Here is an 18,050-nt window from a genome sequence, read left to right as displayed (position 1 = left end):
CATTGTAACATAGGCCTTAAAACAATAAAAATGCATTAAAGCGCTCAGGGTTTTTTCTCATTTCAAATGATAAATCAAACTTGTAGCTGAAAGACTTTGCAAATGTGCCCCCTCTAGATATTTGAGCAGAACATTCATTGCAAACAGCCATTCTTGTATTATTCTTTGCCACTCTAAAATACTTCCACACTGCTGACATGTTTGCACCGCACCACTTCACTCCACGCTCTTCGCTGTTTGATTTCCTCATCTAAACGCACCTGTAATAGATTGATTTATGTTGTTTTGGTTCCACCTGCTGGTGAATGTTAGGTAAAATTCTTATGTGGTTAGTTTTTGGTTGGCCAACGATTTATGTGGTGCGCAACCATTACGGGAGCATTATGTGGTTAGTTTTTGGTTGGCCAACTATTTATGTGGTGCGCAACAGTTACGGAGCGGCCAGTCTATTTCCTTATATTACAACGCCGTTGTTAATTGTTCGTTTTTTTTCCCACTTATTCCACCGAACACCGAAAGTGTTTTTTTGCCATTTTCGGCCGAACAATTTCGGTTACCGAACAATCGGTGCATCACTAGTCTGCACACCAGCTGATAATCAGTTAATCAAGGGTTGATGATCAGCAATATCTAGCTGCAACTTACCTTCTACAGTCCTCTGGAAGGAGTATGGGGGTACTTAGTACTTAGTGGAAACCATCATAAGGAACTTTTTTTAAGAATCCTTAAACAGATGAAAGCAAGTGTGCCAGGTAATGTACAGTATAAGCCACACATTTAAAAGATGATGTCACATACATTAGAACTTGAACTTGGGAAGCACATGTCTATACGTGTGCAAGGAAACCAGATTATTCAGACACAAAGACTTGTAATCTTCTAATTTATTGTATACTGTATTCTGTGCACGAACAGCCTTCACTCTGTGCTCCTTGGCTACCAATGCAAAACAAATCCAGCAGGGGAATGGCATCTGGTATACGCCTGGTTAAAAACCTTCCAATGGGATGATGCCTCAGGCCCCTCTCTACTTCTCAGCAACACAGTCCAGTGGATGTCCTAGTCATTTTTCACATACATGAAAAAACATTTCACATCTCTACCAAGGCCAATGAATAATGTGGATAAGTTATAGCCCAGAGTAACATACTGATATTGCCTGGAGAGCCCAGATTGAATGAATATGTGGTGAGATGGATGACAGATCACACTGGAATATAATTTTACAGAAAAGTGGAGTTGGGATAAGAGAGGGAGGATCATGACATGCAGGAGTATAGAAAAACAAAAGGTCGACATATAAACTTGCTATCAAGCATTCATTGTATAAGAAGACAGCGGGACGACATAATATAAGACACATCTGTATAAAAAGGAATCAAATCTTGCCAGAAAGGTGCATAAAGTCAACACGTGTCTTCTCTTACCATTGGAGCAGCCCTTGAGGCGAGACCCTCGGACCGGTGCCTTTTGTAAATCAGCCTTGACTCGTGCCTTCAGACCTATGTTCTCCTTTTGCATTGCATTAAGAGTATCACTAACAGAGTTCATCACCTTCTCCATGTGTACCTGGCTTTCTGACAGCATCTGCAACACACACAAAATGAGGGAGAAGAACACACACTTGCTGTTAAAATGCATTAACCATCAAATGACAACAGACTCCCATGAAAGTACTTTAAACCTTTTTCCCAAAGTGGACAAGTGGTCTTTATTACTTCCAAGACCGTCTGTATTTTCTGTTATTTCACTCTATTGTACACATTACCTGAAACTCAGTCAAATGTGGTTATAATTCTCAGGAAATTCTAATTTCTTAGATTAAAGTGATATTAAACCAATATTTCACATTCCGAAGGATTGCAATTTGTCCTGCTACCACTATTAAAGTCTCCATGAAATCAGATTTGATGTTTGAGTGTTTTAATGTGATACATCTTCCACCATACATCACCCACTCACTTTCTCTGATCCAGCAATGAAAGGAAAAATGTTTTGTAGGTATCCTTAATGGCATTTAAAAGTTTGTACTTTCCTGGAAAAACAAATGCTGCACTTGGGGGTGTACACTTAATTTGCCAGATTAAGTGGAAAAAAGCTGTCTCAAATGTCAAACTTCAAGCAAAATGGTGGTCTGTGCCTTTTAAGCCCAATGTAGCTGACCAATCAGAGTAGATTTGATCTTTCAGGGGGCATATCTAGCTTCTGTTTGTGCAGAAAACACAAAAATATGGTGATCATTTCAGATTTAAATCCAATTCCACTCGAGTTGTGTAAGAATTGTGAAGGTGACCACTCTTCCACATAGTTTGAATTATCAGTTAACTTAGAAATCTAGACATACCACCAGCAAATTTAATTTTGCTTTGCTAATAATACGTTTGAGCTCATTAACTATGCCAAAAAGTCACAGGGAGCCAATCAAATAAGTCTATCCTTGTAAAGAAATACTGTATGTGTAGTAAACAGTGTAGATGACTGAAGCTGAGGAATGGTATTGATAGTTCAAGACTTTTTATTGCAAAAATTGAACACTGACGACAACATTCCTTTGTAAGGTAGATGTATTTGCTATTTTACTGACAGGCAACGTCAAAAGTATAATTTACTCTTCTACACGACACAGTCTCCCACTGACGTCTTTCCGTTAATCTGAACATGTCACCTTGTTCGTTTCTCTGATTGGTTGTAGCGCTAACCAACCATGTGCAAAGGCAGTTTAATAAACAATTGTTTCTTCCGCCTCTGGGATGGGGAGGCCCTGTGGATCATTTGCAGAGCCCCCACTTTTCTAAATGTGGGTCTGATGTTTCAAGCTAATTATCAGTGTATTCTGCACTAAATTTATATAATTTCTGGGCTGTGGATGGACAACAAAATGGACTGGACAAGCAACACGAGGCAGCTGTACAAGAAGGCCCGGAGCAGGATGTACTTCCTGAGAAGGCTGAGATTGTTCTTTTTTTTTTTTTTTTTATATATTTTTATCCCGGTTTTTTCCCCATTTTATCACCCAGTGCTCCTACCTAACAATCCTGGGCATTGCCATCCTCTACCAACCCCGGGAGGGCCCTGCACTGAGCTCAGGTCTCCTCCTTAACCTGAGGAGTGAGCAGGCCGCATCTTTTCACCAGACAGGGTGGGGTTTCTCCGGCCGGACGTAGCGTGTGGAAGGATCACATTATTCTGGCCAGATCCTCCCCACCCATTCTTCTGATTGGTCGATATTTGATAGTTCCTACTTTCTGCCATAACTTTTGAATGGTTTGACATAGAGTCGTGGGTGGTGTCATCGGACTCGGTTTTGAGTGCTTGAACATAATTGGTGCAAATTAATCCCGCCCCTTCTTCTGATTGGTCGATATATGATAGTTCCTATTTTCTTCTATAACTTTTGAATGGTTTGACATAAAGACTCGTAGGTGGTGTCATCGGACATGGTTTTTACTCCTTGAACATAATTGGTGCAAATTAGCCCCGCCCCTTCATCTGATTGGTCGATATTTGATAGTTTGTACTTTCTGCCATAACTTTTGAATGGTTTGATATAGAGAGTCGTGGGTGGTGTCATCTGACTCGGTTTTCACTCCTTCACATTAATTGGTGCAAATTAGCCCCACCCCTTCTTCTGATTGGTCTATATGTGATAGTTCCTACTTTCTGCCATAACTTTTGAATGGTTTGACATAGAGAGTCGTGGGTGGCGTCATCCGCTAAATATCCACGCCTGAAGAATCTACATGCAAGTCATACAAGCGCTTCCACTGCAGCACGCCTGAACGTGCACAAGGGTGCGAGGGCCAGTTCATCGCTGCTTGCAGATTTAATTCTGTTTGTCGTTGAGACTAACCTGCTTTTTGGGCCACCTTTTTGGGTAGCTGCTGGTCAGGTATTTTTCACCATTACTTTTAGCTTTTTGTTACCCATGTCCCACCTTTTTAATATTTTTCATGGAATGGTAACATTTCAAAGCCTCTCAAGTTTCATTAGAATGGGGGTTGTAAATATTATATATTTGTCTACATTGTCCTACATTTATGTGTTCTCCTTTCTAATAATGTCTGTGGATGCTTCATTGCAACTAAATCAGGTACCTGAGGATTGCTAATAATGTGTATATATATGTATGTATGTATGTATGTATGTATGTATGTATGTATGTATGTATGTATGTATGTATGTATGTATGTATGTATGTATGTATGTATGTATGTATGTATGTATATATATATATATATATATATATATATATATATATATATATATATATATATATATATATATATATATATATATATATATATATATATACATACATACATACATACATACATACATACATACATACATACATACATACATGTACTCTAATAAATAATTCACATGTATGTACATTATGTTCAACTTGTAGGTAATGGGTTGAAACATAATGTATATAACCATAGGCCAAGTATAACTCTTTCAGGACATTTAGTAGCACACGAGTGCAAAGATTGCCTGTTGTTGCAAAGACATAAGGCACCCTATTCCATAATGCACACTAGTGGATGTAGCAAAACACAAAGAGCCCTTTGGGAAGGTTCTTGATTAATGTGTGTGCGAGGACTAGCAAAAAGCAGCGTTACCCCTCTGATCTGCCATGGTCAATGCCTTCCTGCAGCTCTTTATGTGTTGTGCATTACAGAAAGGTCATTTTTACATTTTGCCCTAGTTGGCCAGTCTCCACACAGCCATGTGTTGTTCTCCTTATTTGTACACACACTGTACTTCTGCAGATGTGAGAAATAGTCTTGCTGTTATTTACACTTGCACAAACACAATCTGTTCTAAATCCTCCTGTTTTATCCTTTTCTGACTCACCCACATAGAACCATGTCCCCTCAAAAGAGACACAAACAAAAACCTGCTGTTGTCAAAGTCCTACAGACTATAAGGGGCTCAGTCTTACAACAAAGCATATCAGTCCAGCTATAGTAAGGCATTTAAATGGCATTAAACAAACCCCAGTGGCCATTTCTTGGCCTGAATATACACATCACACAACGCTGAGGCAGGGCAAGCCACACTGAAATATTGTTGCACAGCCACTGTGAGTGAAAAACACAAAACATTTACATTTATGCACATGCCCTCCTGGAAGTGTAAAAGACTAAGATGCATGCTCTTGCATGCATATATTACAGAAATTACTCTAGGAATGGTGTTGAGGTGGTTAGCTCCATCATCTCCTAACAGCAATGCTCCTGGTTTGAAGCTTTGCTGGGGTGGGGGCTTCTGTTTGGAGTTTGCACATTTCCACTGTCCCTGTGTGGGTTTTCTCCACCCACCATCCCAAAACATGCATAAAACATATATCTGGCTTGCGGCTGTAATGTGCAGTTTCTTGAATAACCAGTAGAGGCAGGTGCCCTAAGTGAGTCAAGCTGCCACTTATTTTCTTTTTTTGAAAAATAACAGCTGCATTGAAGTCTTTGTGATGTCTTCCACAGATACTGTAGCCGTGATCCCTTTACCTACTCGGCTTCTAAGCTGTGAAAAAGCCTTCTTATGGTGTAAATTGTAGTAACAGACCATTGAGACCGAAGGGTATTGGGGCAAAGTTTTGCTAAGCCATGCCAAAGCAGCCTCACAACGGGCCAAAAGCCACTAGCCACGCCAAGCCTCACAGCTAGCAATTCAGCTCATTTCAGATTCAATAATATAGCACCAAATCACGACATCAATATCAAAGTTCAGCTCATTCCAATTTAGTCAAATCAAATCAAATCAATCTTTATTTGTATAGCGCTTTTCATGTAAATATAAAATGCATCACAAAGTGCTTTACATAAAATGTTGAACATAAAACTTATTAATGCTCCTGATCCTTCCACGCACTACGTCTGGCCGGAGAAGCCCCACCCTGTCTGGTGAAAAGATGCGGCCTGCTCACTCCTCAGGTTAAGGAGGAGACCTGAGCTCAGTGCAGGGCCCTCCCGGGGTTGGTAGAGGATGGCGATGCCCAGGACTGATACTTAGGTAGGTGGGTGATAAAATGTGGGAAAAAACCGGGATGAAAGTATTTAAAAAAAATAATTAAAACCGAGTTTGATGACACCACCCACAACTCTCTATGTCAAACCATTCAAAAGTTATAACAGAAAATAGGGACAACCAATCAGAAGAAGGGGCGGGGCTAATTCAAGCCTATGAAGGTCAAGGACTAAATACTGAGTTCGATGATACCACACACGACTCTCTATGTCAAACCATTCAGAAGTTATGGCAGAAAATAGGAAAAAAACTAATCAGAAGAAGGGGCGGGGCTAATTCACACCAATTATGGTCAAGGGATTCAAAACCATGTACGATGACACCACCCACGACTCTCTATGTCAAACCATTCAAAAGTTATAGCAGAAAATAGGGACAACCAATCAGAAGAAGGCGGGGCTTATTCTAACTAAGGACCCAAAACAGAGTCTGATGACACCACCCACGACTCTCTATGTCAAACCATTGAAAAGTTATAGCAGAAAATACATACAACCAATAAGAAGAAGGGGCGGGCCTAATTCAGGCCAAAGAAGGTCAAGGACTCAATACAGAGTCTGATGACACCAGCCACGACTCTCTATGTCAAACCATTCAAAAGTTATATGCAGAAAATAGGGACAACCAATCAGAAGAAGGGGCGGGGCTACTTTAACCAATTATGGTCAAGGACTCAATACCGAGTCTAATGACACCACCCACGACTCTTTATGTCAAACCATTCAAAAGTTATATGCAGAAAATAGGGACAAACAATCAGAAGAAGGGGAGGGGCTACTTTCACCAATTATGGTCAATGACTCAATACCGAGTCTGATGACACCACCCACGACTCTTTATGTCAAACCATTCAAAAGTTATGGCAGATATATATATATATATATATTACAACGCCGTTATTAATCGTTCGGTTTTTTTCCCACTTATTTCACCGAACACCGAAAGTGTTTTTTTGCCATTTTCGGCCGAACAATTTCGGTTACCGAACAATCGGTGCATCACTAAATAGGGCCTTCGCACTGAAAGTGCTCAGGGCCTAAAAATGTCATACATTCTGGATTCATTACAAATCAACTGAAATATTGCAAGCCTTTTATTATTTTAATATTGCTGATCATGGCTTACAGCTTAAGAAAACTCAAATATACTATCTCAAAAAATTAGAATATTCTGGGAATATTAATCTTAAACTGTAAACCATAATCAGCAATATTAAAATAATAAAAGGCTTGCAATATTTCAGTTGATTTGTAATGAATCCAGAATGTATGACACTTTTGTTTTTTTAATTGCATTACAGAAAATAAAGAACTTTATCACAATATTCTAATTTTCTGAGACAGTCCTGTATGACACACCTGGGGGCACGTTACGGTTCGGGCAAAGAAGTGGCCGAAGAAATGGCATAAATTGCACCAAAATTGCACGATTAATTGAAAATGGCCGACTTCCTGTTTGGTTTCTGCCATGGCGCCAAGAGACTTTTGTTTAAGTTGCGAAATGATACAGGTGTGTACCAATTTTCGTGCATGCACGTCAAACCGTATCGTGGGGCTTGAGGCACGAAGTCTTCTAGGGGGCGCTGTTGAGCCATTAGGCCACGCCCAGTAATGCAAACCATTAAATATAAAAAATCTTGCCAGGCCTGGCTTGCGTGCAAAATTTGGTGACTTTTGAGGCATGTTTAAGGGGGCAAAAAGGCCGTAATTTCGTCAGAAAAAGAAAAATAACGAGAACGAGAATAAAAACGCGAACAAGAACAATTCTTACAGATACAATAGGGCCTTCGCACTTTCAGTGCTCGGGCCTTAATAATGTCATTAATAGAGTTGGAGTAAAAGAGAACAGGGTGAGGAAAGGTGTATCACAAGAGTTTCCCCAGCAAGGCCTATAGCATCATAACTAATAAATGTTTCCGGTCACCTAAGACCATCCACGACTACAAGCTTTATCAAAAAGGACGTTTTTAAGCGTAATCTTAGAGGTAGAGAGGTAGACAGCTGACTGGACGGTTGCTTGCTCATTGGCCTCTATATCTGCAAAAAGCTAGCTGCTCCAACTGAGTCACCTTGGCACTTAGACCCTTTCACGTTTGTTAGCGAGATACCTAGTCGATTGATAGCTCACCACAGATCTTGGTGGAACTTGTCAGTTCTTGTTTCTGGGAGTGCAGGTTTCAGATGGTTTTTTTTTATAGAGACAACTTAAACAAGGATGGATGAAAAGATTCAGTCAAAATGAATACAGGGCAAAATGTCTGATAAATATAATGCAATAAGTTAACTAAGTTCTAAAAAACTAGATTGTGTTAGCAGGGATAAGGTGGGTATGTTCTACCCAACTACCAGGTGTGTCTATTCTTTCTGTTTGCCAATATTTTGAATTTTGGATAAGCTGGTGTGGACACCCTTGAAAAACTGCCTTGAAAACCTGTCGCTGACAACACAGCGTGCTTGTCCAGTTCTTTTTATTCAGTCTATGGGGGAACACAGCCACCTGTGCAGCTGGTCACAACCCGGAACAGAAAAAAAGCAGGTATGGAAAACAAGTAAATTATTCCACTCTGCTCTGAATCTTTGATGATCTAAAGCTATTGTCATACTTGCCGAAATGGAAGATAACTTTGAAAATGTTTAATCTAAAATGTAGGTTTTACTCCCAGCACCTTGCGCCTTTTTGCTGACAAAACTAAGATTACTTTTAGTGTTGTTATTGGTTAGTGTTGACTTTCTATTTGGGTCTGCTAATGCCTAGCCTTGAACAACACATCAATTAGGATCATGATGTAATTAGCTCTCATAAGGCAGCCTTTACATAGGCTTATAAAGTCAGCTACAAAACAGCACTCAAAGCAAGGAGCCTCGTCTTTGAGTTTCAGGCTTTCATTGCAGGTCAAATTGGTTACACATCTGTGGCATGCTCGTTGTAATTATAACTTTAAGCATTATATGGATCTAAAACCTTTCTATAAAAATGGTAAAACTGTAGATCCAATTTATTTTTAGATCAGGTTGTTTTCTCAACTTGAAGTATAACAGAACTAAAAATCATCCAATTTATTTATTTATGACTTAAAACAGATAAAAGAGATGTGCGGCATTAATGGTGTCAAGAATGTTTAGATGGGAGAAGAAGACCCAGATCCAGGCACAGAGGCAGAGGTAGGCGGATGCATAATAAATAAACTTTAATAAATATACATGACAGTGCATAGATAGGAAACTTAAAAATAAATTAGAGCTGCAAGCAGCAATGAACTGGCCCTCGCACCCTTGACTTGCATGTAGATGTCTTCAGGCCTGGATATTTAGCGGATGACACCACCCATGACTCTCTATGTCAAACCATTCAAAAGTTATGGCAGAAAGTAGGAACTATCAGATATTGACCAATCAGATTAAGGAGCGGGGCTAATTTGCACCAATTAATGTGAAGGAGTGAAAACCGAGTCAGATGACACCACCCACGACTCTATATGTCATACCATTCCAAAGTTATGGCAGAAAATAGGATCTATCAAATATCGACCAATAAGAAAAAGGGGCGGGGTTAATTCATGCCAATGAAGGTCAAGTACTCAATACCGAGTCAGATGACACTACCCATGACTCTTTATATCACACTATTCAAAAGTTATGGCAGAAAGTAGGAACTATCAAATATGGACCAACCAGATGAAATGGGGGTGCGCTTTTTGGCATCTATCGTCGCCACGGTAACACTTTTGACTGAGAAAAGTAATGCGTGTCGTCGCAGGATGGAGACGCACATTTTGATGTATAACACACCTGGGTGCACGTTACAGTTTGGGCGAAGAAGCGGCCAAAGAAATGGCATGAATTACGCCAAAATTACACGATTAATTCAAAATGGCCGACTTCCTGTTTGGTTTCGCCCATGGCACCAAGAGACTTTTCTTTAAGTTGCAACATGATACAGGTGTGTACAGATTTTCGTGTATGTATGTCAAACTGTATTGTGGGTTTGAGGCACAAAGTTTTCTAGGGGGCGCGGTTGAGCCATTAGGCCACGCCCATTAATGCAAACCATGAAATATCAAATTTATCGCCAGGCCTGGCTTGCGTGCAAAATTTGGTGACTTTTGGGGCACGTTTAGGGGGGCAAAAAGACCCTCCTTTCGTCGGAAAAAGAAAAAGAAAAGAAAGAAAGAAAGAAAGAAAGAAAGAAAGAAAGAAAGAAAGAAAGAAAGAAAGAAAGAAAGAAAGAAAGAAAGAAAGAAAGAAAGAAAGAAAGAAAGAAAGAAAGAAAGAAAGAAAGAAAGAAAGAAAGAAAGAAAGAAAGAAAGAAAGAAAGAAAGAAAGAAAGAAAGATTTCTACGGATACAATAAGGCCTTTGCACTGTAAGTGCTTGGGCCCTAATAAAGAATTCTTACAGATACAATAGGGGCTTTGCTGTGTAAGTGCTCGGGCCCTAATAAACAGAAGCTAAATCCAAACAGAGTCCTAATACAACGGAACAATAGTTTAAACTCATACCCTGGAGCCCCGAGTACAGGGGGCAAATGTCATATAAGAGCATAAACCATAAAGTCAGGTCGTAAACGGTTTAACGGGTCTGGCTCTCAACTAAAGACACCTGGTGAAATACTTACACTAACAAAACAACAAGTGAAGAAAAGATGACAAGAAATCAGCAAACTAAAACTCGGTTGGTACACTGCAAAGTCAGTTCAACATATCAAGGCTTTCTTTCACAGAAGCCCCAATTAGAGACAATCATGACTACCAAAATCCTCATCAAATAATTTATTAAACCTTGCTTTCTCCTTCAGCTGTCACGTGTGTGTACACAAAACATCGATTTCTGGACCAAAACACTGATTTCTCCACAAAAGGGGTGATTTAGGGATTTCTTTTGGGGGAATTCTGAGTCATTCCCAAACCAGCCAAGAGATGCAATCTCTCCAGCTGGTCCCAAGTCTATCCTGGAGGTGGGTCAATGAAAATAAGACTTCCAAAAAGGTATTTTTAAAAAGTCTGTTCAAAATGGATGTAATGTATATTTTTGAGTCTGGAACAATGTATTTAAACAAGTCTCATTTCTTAAATAACATTTCAAATTGTTTACATTCATTTTTTGAATATATGTTTAACTTCACTGCCCAAAAAATGTCAAAACTTTGTAAAAATATATGTATTTTCCTACTATTTATTCTAAGTGAAATCTTTGGCAAGCATCCCTTAGTGTCTACAATGCCCAACACATTATTATTTTGTGGTTGTGTTTTGTATCTACAATATTTTAAGATTATTGCATTCCAGTGGCCAGGTATTTAGTATCTTTAGCGTCCAATTTTACATTTAAAGACAGAATAATAATTATACAAATATACAAATTAATGCATATAATACAATAGCTATTCACATCATAATTATCAACCATTTGTTCACTTTAACATATTATTTATTGGTTTAAATTAATATTTTATATGATCGCACCACCTGACATCAGTTGTGCCACCTGACAACATTAGTAATCACAGGAAATATGCTGAATAATCCTTTTAAAGATTTGAATTCTTTTATAAATGTTGATGTCTATGTGGAAGCATGATCTGACAGGGTATTTTCATCTGTCAAATCATCCTACCCGCATTTATCTATGTGGAAGCGTGATTTGACAGGTTTTTTTCTTCCGCCGAAGCGTCGTGCACATGGATCTATGTGGAAGCACATTCTGACTTCCTGCTGTTAAATCGTCTATTTGCATGAAAAAGCCTTTGAAAAAAAAAGTAACTGAGATAAAAGAAACGGGGATCGTACGGTAGTATGTTCTACCGAGGTAGGACATCTCGGCAGAACACCGGCTCGACACACGTCTCATTCATCCTGACACAGCAGAAACAGACTGCAGGTGGCGCTGCGCATGCTCAGGAGGCTCATTTATATGCAAATACAGTCATCAAGTAGTTTGTATTGACCATCTATGGTATGAAGTGGGCGTGTAGAGTGCGAGGTATGAGGCGAATTCACGTGCGCAACCTTCCAGCTGGACTGTGATTTATAAAGCGAACATTGCGTGTGCGTGCACACGGTTTTATAAATCCAGATTTTTTTTGTCCGCACGCCATTTTTGGCTTTTGAGCGCACGTACACTTTTAGTATGAATCCTACGCACTCTTTTATAAATGAGGCCCCTGCACTCTTTGGCTTGGTGCAACCAGTTGTAGTGGTGTTTGGCTAGTTTATCGAGCTTCTGATTGAAATTCAAAATTTCCTCCATAGCCCTTTTCGTTTTCCTGTAGCATCTAAAATTGTTAAAAATTATAATCATGAAAAGTGTACAAAATCTTTAAATTAAAACTAATACACATTTCTAGAAATGTAATAGATCATTTTAAAGCCTTAAATAACATTATTTATTTCATATTGTGACATTCCTTGCAGTTGCGCCACCTGACTTACTGGTTGCGCCACCTGACTTTTACAACTAATTTTAAATTAAACAAGCTTCTACTTGGACACCTGTAGCTTTACCTTAGCTATCACGTTCATACATACATCATTTTTAAATAGAATAAATAGTTTTATGATAAAATCACATTTTCCTAGTTTTACATTGGTTGTACCACCTGACATGGAAAGTGTACGAGTTAAAAGTAGCTATTTTTATCAATATTTGATATTTGAAGATCTACAAACCTTTTCACTCTGCCATAAAAGTAACTGGGGGTCCTCTGGCTGATGCACCATCCTGTTCACTGTTATTAGGGCCCGAGCACTTACAGTGCGAAGTTCTTATTGTATCTGTAGGAATTCTTTCTTTCTTTCTTTCTTTCTTTCTTTCTTTCTTTCTTTCTTTCTTTCTTTCTTTCTTTCTTTCTTTCTTTCTTTCTTTCTTTCTTTCTTTCTTTCTTTCTTTCTTTATTATTCTTCTGACAAAAGGAGGGCCTTTTTGCCCCCCTAAACGTGCCCAAAAAGTCACCAAATTTTGCACCCAAGCCAGGCCTGGCGAAAAATTTGATATTTAATGGTTTGCATTAATGGGTGTGGCAAAATGGCTCAACAGCGCCCCCTAGAAAACTTTGTGCCTCAAGCCCCACAATACGGTTTGACGTACATGCACGAAAATCGGTACACACGTGTATCATGGCGCAACTTAAAGGGAACCTATTATGAAAAACACGTTTTTTCTTGTTTTAACATATATAAGCAGTCAGCAGCCAGCTGGCTTCTTCCAGGCTACCGGCCGTAGTTGGTCTCGACCAGCCCAGCAACTGCTAGCCTCTACCAGCCCTGCAGGTATAGTCACCTCTTCACTAGACACACTGACCTTCATGCACTATTCTCTCCCTCTGGAGTGTCTAGAGTCTAGAGTCTATACAGAGATAATGTGTTTTCCCCTGGCCTTGCTTGTTGCTGCGATGACTCTCTGGGACTTTAGCAGCTCTCCTGGGTTATGTACACCAGGGAAGGTGTACCCCCCTCTGATTGTTCCAAACTCTCAAATGGTTGCTTTGTTCAGAGACTCAACCGTGCAAGCGCCATCTCTCTCTTAAACGGATTCTTTTAACTATGACAAATGGTTGTGTCTTGTTTGCATCTCTGTTTTGGAGACTAACTTTGTCCATTCAGGAAAGTCTCTTGTTTTGTAACTATGTTACACTCTAAAAAGGTTCCACTCAGTAATCACAATGTAATTAGAAAACAATACTTACTGTTACTCTTACTATTGATTTCTGGTTTGCAGCCAAACCCTGGCCCTGATATTGCTACATGTAACACTCCTACTGAGTTTAAGGATAGATCTGGGCTAGGTGTAATCCATCTGAATATTCGTAGCTTGCTCCCAAAGATTGATATGCTCCGCATTTGGGCCAAATCAACTGACGCAGACGTCATTGTCTTGTCTGAAACCTGGCTTAGTAAATCATGTTCTGACAAAGTTTCTATTAAGGGATACAACGTTTTCAGGACCGACCGTCCCAGAAAAAGGGGGCGGGGTTGCAATTTATTGCAAATCTAAATTCACTGTGAATGTATTGCAGTCCAAATCAGTCTGTAAACAGTTTGAGTTCCTGGCCATTAATCTTGAGGTGTCAACCAGGTTTTATTTAACTGTGGTGGGTTGCTATAGACCACCCTCAGCTGTTCCTGAGACACTCACCTCTTTGACCCAGCTGTTAGCGGACCTGAACTATAGTGAAGTCATTTTGACTGGTGACTTAAATTGGGATTGGTTAAAACCTTCATCTGATGCTTTCAAAGATGTCTGTGTTTCAATGAATTATACACAGCTTATTGAGAGTCCCACACACCCCAACCTAAAATTTCCAGATAAATCCTCACTAATCGACTTGTTCTTGACCAATGCTCCACACAAGTACTCCATGGCAGGCATTTTTGCTAATGATATAAGTGACCACAGTGTGATTGCTGCAGTCAGGAATGCAAAAGTTCCTAAAACTAAACCCAGATTTGTGATTAAACGTAACATGAAGGCATTTGTTGAACAGGGATTTTTTCATGACTTGTATGACTTTGACTGGGAACGTATTGAATTATATAATGATGTACAGACCGCATGGGAGTTCTTCCATGAAGGTTTCTCCTTTCCCTCCCTTCAGGAGGTATAAAATAAAAGGGAGAGACAACCCTTGGTTCACACCTGAGCTATCTGACCTTCTGCAAAATAGAAATCTGGCTTGGGCCACAGCCAGAAACACCGGGTCCGATGCTGATTGGCTTACTTTCAGGCGACTCAGAAATCGCTTTACTTTTCTGATCAAAAAAGCCAAATCCAACTTCTATCTCTCAGCAACAACGGAAAATTTAAATGACCCCAAAAATTTTGGAAGGTGATTAAATCCATTTCAGCAGATGAGAATCATAGTGACCTCCCATCCAGCATTGTTTACAATGACATCACTATATCTGATAGGGCTTCCATGCTTGACTGCTTTAATAAGCATTTTATTGCCTCTGGCTCTCTGTTCTCTCGTTCTTCTCCCCAAATTGACTGACCAGCCGCAGATTCAGTGCCTTCTGTTATAGGTGCTGGTCACATACCTACTGGTCATTCTTTTTGTTTTACATTGTTCACAGTTAGACCCTCCAGGAATCCGCGATTCCGCGATCGCGGAAATTTCCGCGGATTTCACGGCTGTCCGTGGATTTACAGACCTTCCGTGGATTTCAATGTCTGGTGCAGAAAAATCACTTTTTTTACATGTAATTTTCATGCCGCTAGATGTCGCACATACGTAGTAACACTAGCCAGATAAGGAAACAAACAGTCACCAGCATCGGTCCTTGGCTTCCACGGAGACATAAAGTAAAGTTTAAACTATTAACTACATACTGTAGATATGGGGAGACATTACTACATACAGCATAAAGAAAACCTTCAGTTATGGAGCGATTTCTCCGTCCGGTGCCCAGTAAGTCAAATGCCGCGTTCCATTTACCTCGGAAGTCGGAACTGGGAACTGGGAATGGCAGCCATCTTGGAATGGTAACTCGGGGGTGGTGAAGCTTCTCCCACTTTCCCAGTAGGAAATCCCACTTCAAGGGGCGTTCCAGTTGAAAATTCCGACTGGGAACTGGGAAATCCCCACTTCCGAGGACAAATAGTACTGTTCCCTGAACACTGGTTTTCCCAGTGTTCAGGGAACAGTACTATGCTGCATTTCACAGACCAAGTGTCAGCATTTTATATTTTTATTTTTACTGCAAATGGCCTTCTCTTTTCGTTGCAAATAAATATGCCAAAGTGGGACAAAGAAAATGTTGATGTTCATTATTTTATAACCAGTAATAGTATGTTACACACTGTTTTACAGTTTTAGAGTGTTTTGGTAAAAATTTACCTAATTTTTACATTAAAAATATATATTTTTTAATGCCCGCGGAATATTAACTTTCAAGCCGCGGAATCAAGAATTCCTCTCCGCGGAATTTAAACTTTTTCTTTGCAGATTCCTGGAGGGTCTACACAGTGGAAGAAGTCCATAGAGCTCTCCTTTCTTTGGATATTACGAAATCCGCAGGCCCAGATGGGTTAGAACCTCGTTTTTTAAAGTTAGCTGCTGACTTCATTGCTAAACCTATCCAATGTATTTTCAACCTTACCATCACTAACAATTGCATTCCTGCGATTTGGAAGGTTGCTCATGTTCTTCCTCTTTTAAAACCTGGTTAAATAAAGGCTAAATAAAAAAAAATAAATAAATAAATAAAGTGGTCTCCCCTCACCCTGCCAGCAGAGGGGAGATGAAATCCCATGAAAATCTGCAAGGTCTGTTCCCCCCCGCCTGACTGAATCCCCCAGTGTCATGTGACTTTCTTGAGCCGTTTAGAATCTGCTCCCGTCGTGAGTCACCACAGGAGCAGATTTCCATAGGTCGGCCTCCGCTGCTGGAACCACGCCCACAACCAGCTCTCTCCGCCGGCTGGAGCTTCAGCCATTGTTCAGCAGCGGTGACTGTTTCCACCGGTTTCAACAGCGAGGGACAGTTAAAATGAGGTTTTGCATCGACATTTACCCTCATAAAAGGATCATTTCCAACAGCACGGACCCGGCAACTGCACACGAGTCAGCGTCAGGGCGTCTCTGTGAGTCTGTGTGAGGAGCTGTGGGATGAGACTGCAGGCCTATCGGGACATCAAAGGTCAAAAGTGGAGAGAAATCTCCCAGAATTTGGACATACCTGTTGTGTTTAAAAGTGGTAGAAATGTGATATTCTTTTGCTCTTTTAACAATAAAATGTTCATTTAAAATAAAATATAGCATTTCCATGCCTCATATCAGGATTAATTGAATAATTTATCAATATGTGGTTATGAAACTTTTTTTCGGTCGCCAAGCAACTTGCAACAAATATGTTCAGGGGTCTCCAACCCTGGTCCTGGATCCACCTATCCAGCATGTTTTAGATGTCTCCCTGCATGAACACACCTGATTCTAATCAAGGGTCGTCATTAACTTGTCATCAAGGTCTGGCCAGTTCTGTTGCTGACACAGCTCCTTGTATCATGGTGTGCTGAAGCAGGGAAAGATCTAAAACATGCAGGACCAGAGTTGGAGACCCATGCGCACCCTGCTTTGCTCCGAGTCTGCGCCCACTCGCCGCCGAGTCTGCTCCACCTGCGCGGACTCTGCGCCGAGTCTGCGCCACCCCGTTCTATGTGAAAAAGGCGTAACTCAGAGGGGGAACACTGTGAGTCTCTTTTAGACATTTTGTTCACATTTTCACTGTCAACTGCGGATTCTGGTGTTTTCCTCTTTGCAGCAAGTTTAAACAAATCCTCCTCCATTACACTATCCTCCTCTCCATCCAACACAGACTCAGCCATCCCGGTGGCAGTCTGTCCAGTCAGCCCCTTCAACAGAGCCTGACTTCCAGACTCTGCCATCTCGCTCTGTACAACAACAAAAACCTGCGCCCCACTTTGCACCTCGCCCGGCACCCCGCCCGGCGCAGCAGAGCCGGCTGTCAGCTCTGACAGCCGGCTCTGCTGCCTGCCATTCCCCCGCTCTGTCGGGGCATGAACGGATCAACTTGATATATTGAAAACATGTATGTGACCTCATTGTGTGTTACGAGTAAAACGTTTTCAGTCAAAGTAAAATGTGCGCTTCCTTGCATTATTTATATCTAAGTGATTTGATTTATCCACATGTTTTAGACAGATTATTAATAGGAAAGCAGTGAGAATGCACTTTTTTCCTTAAAATGCTGTCCTACAGGACTGATTTTGTGCCCGCCCCTAATAAGCCTCGTGCCCCCTCTGAATATTTGCTCTGGCGCCAACCCTGGTTTCAGATCTTTCAAGCACCTGGAGTTGTTCAACGACACATTCAGAAGACGCGCGGCCCTTCCTTGAGCCAGCAATAGTGCATAAATTTTATTTATATATTTTAACAATAAAGTTGCCATTTGTGAAAATTCAGTGTTGTGATTTCTTTACAGTTAACATGATTCATTTGTCTTGTAACATAAGAAGTGAAAGGATGAGGAATTGGAGTAAATAACCGTGGTGTACCTGTTAGAATT

The 18,050-nt window shown here is 40.4% G+C and overlaps 1 protein-coding gene across 2 annotated transcripts in view; it reads right to left on the bottom strand.

Annotated features, from left to right (window-relative positions):
• The window catches only part of fibcd1b (fibrinogen C domain containing 1b), a 259,486-nt gene that overhangs the window by 157,525 nt on the left and 83,911 nt on the right, over positions 1 to 18,050 (bottom strand). For both annotated transcript variants that reach the window (XM_061733784.1, XM_061733783.1), the window contains one exon: positions 1,428 to 1,587. In XM_061733784.1, the coding sequence (XP_061589768.1) occupies positions 1,428 to 1,587 (160 nt within the window). The remainder of the gene's footprint in view (positions 1 to 1,427; positions 1,588 to 18,050) is intronic.

Source organism: Cololabis saira, chromosome 11 (genome assembly GCF_033807715.1).
Source record: "Cololabis saira isolate AMF1-May2022 chromosome 11, fColSai1.1, whole genome shotgun sequence".
NCBI classification, from domain to species: domain Eukaryota; kingdom Metazoa; phylum Chordata; class Actinopteri; order Beloniformes; family Belonidae; genus Cololabis; species Cololabis saira.
Note: the sequence above shows the minus strand (reverse complement) of the source record. Positions and strands in the feature narration are given on the sequence as shown.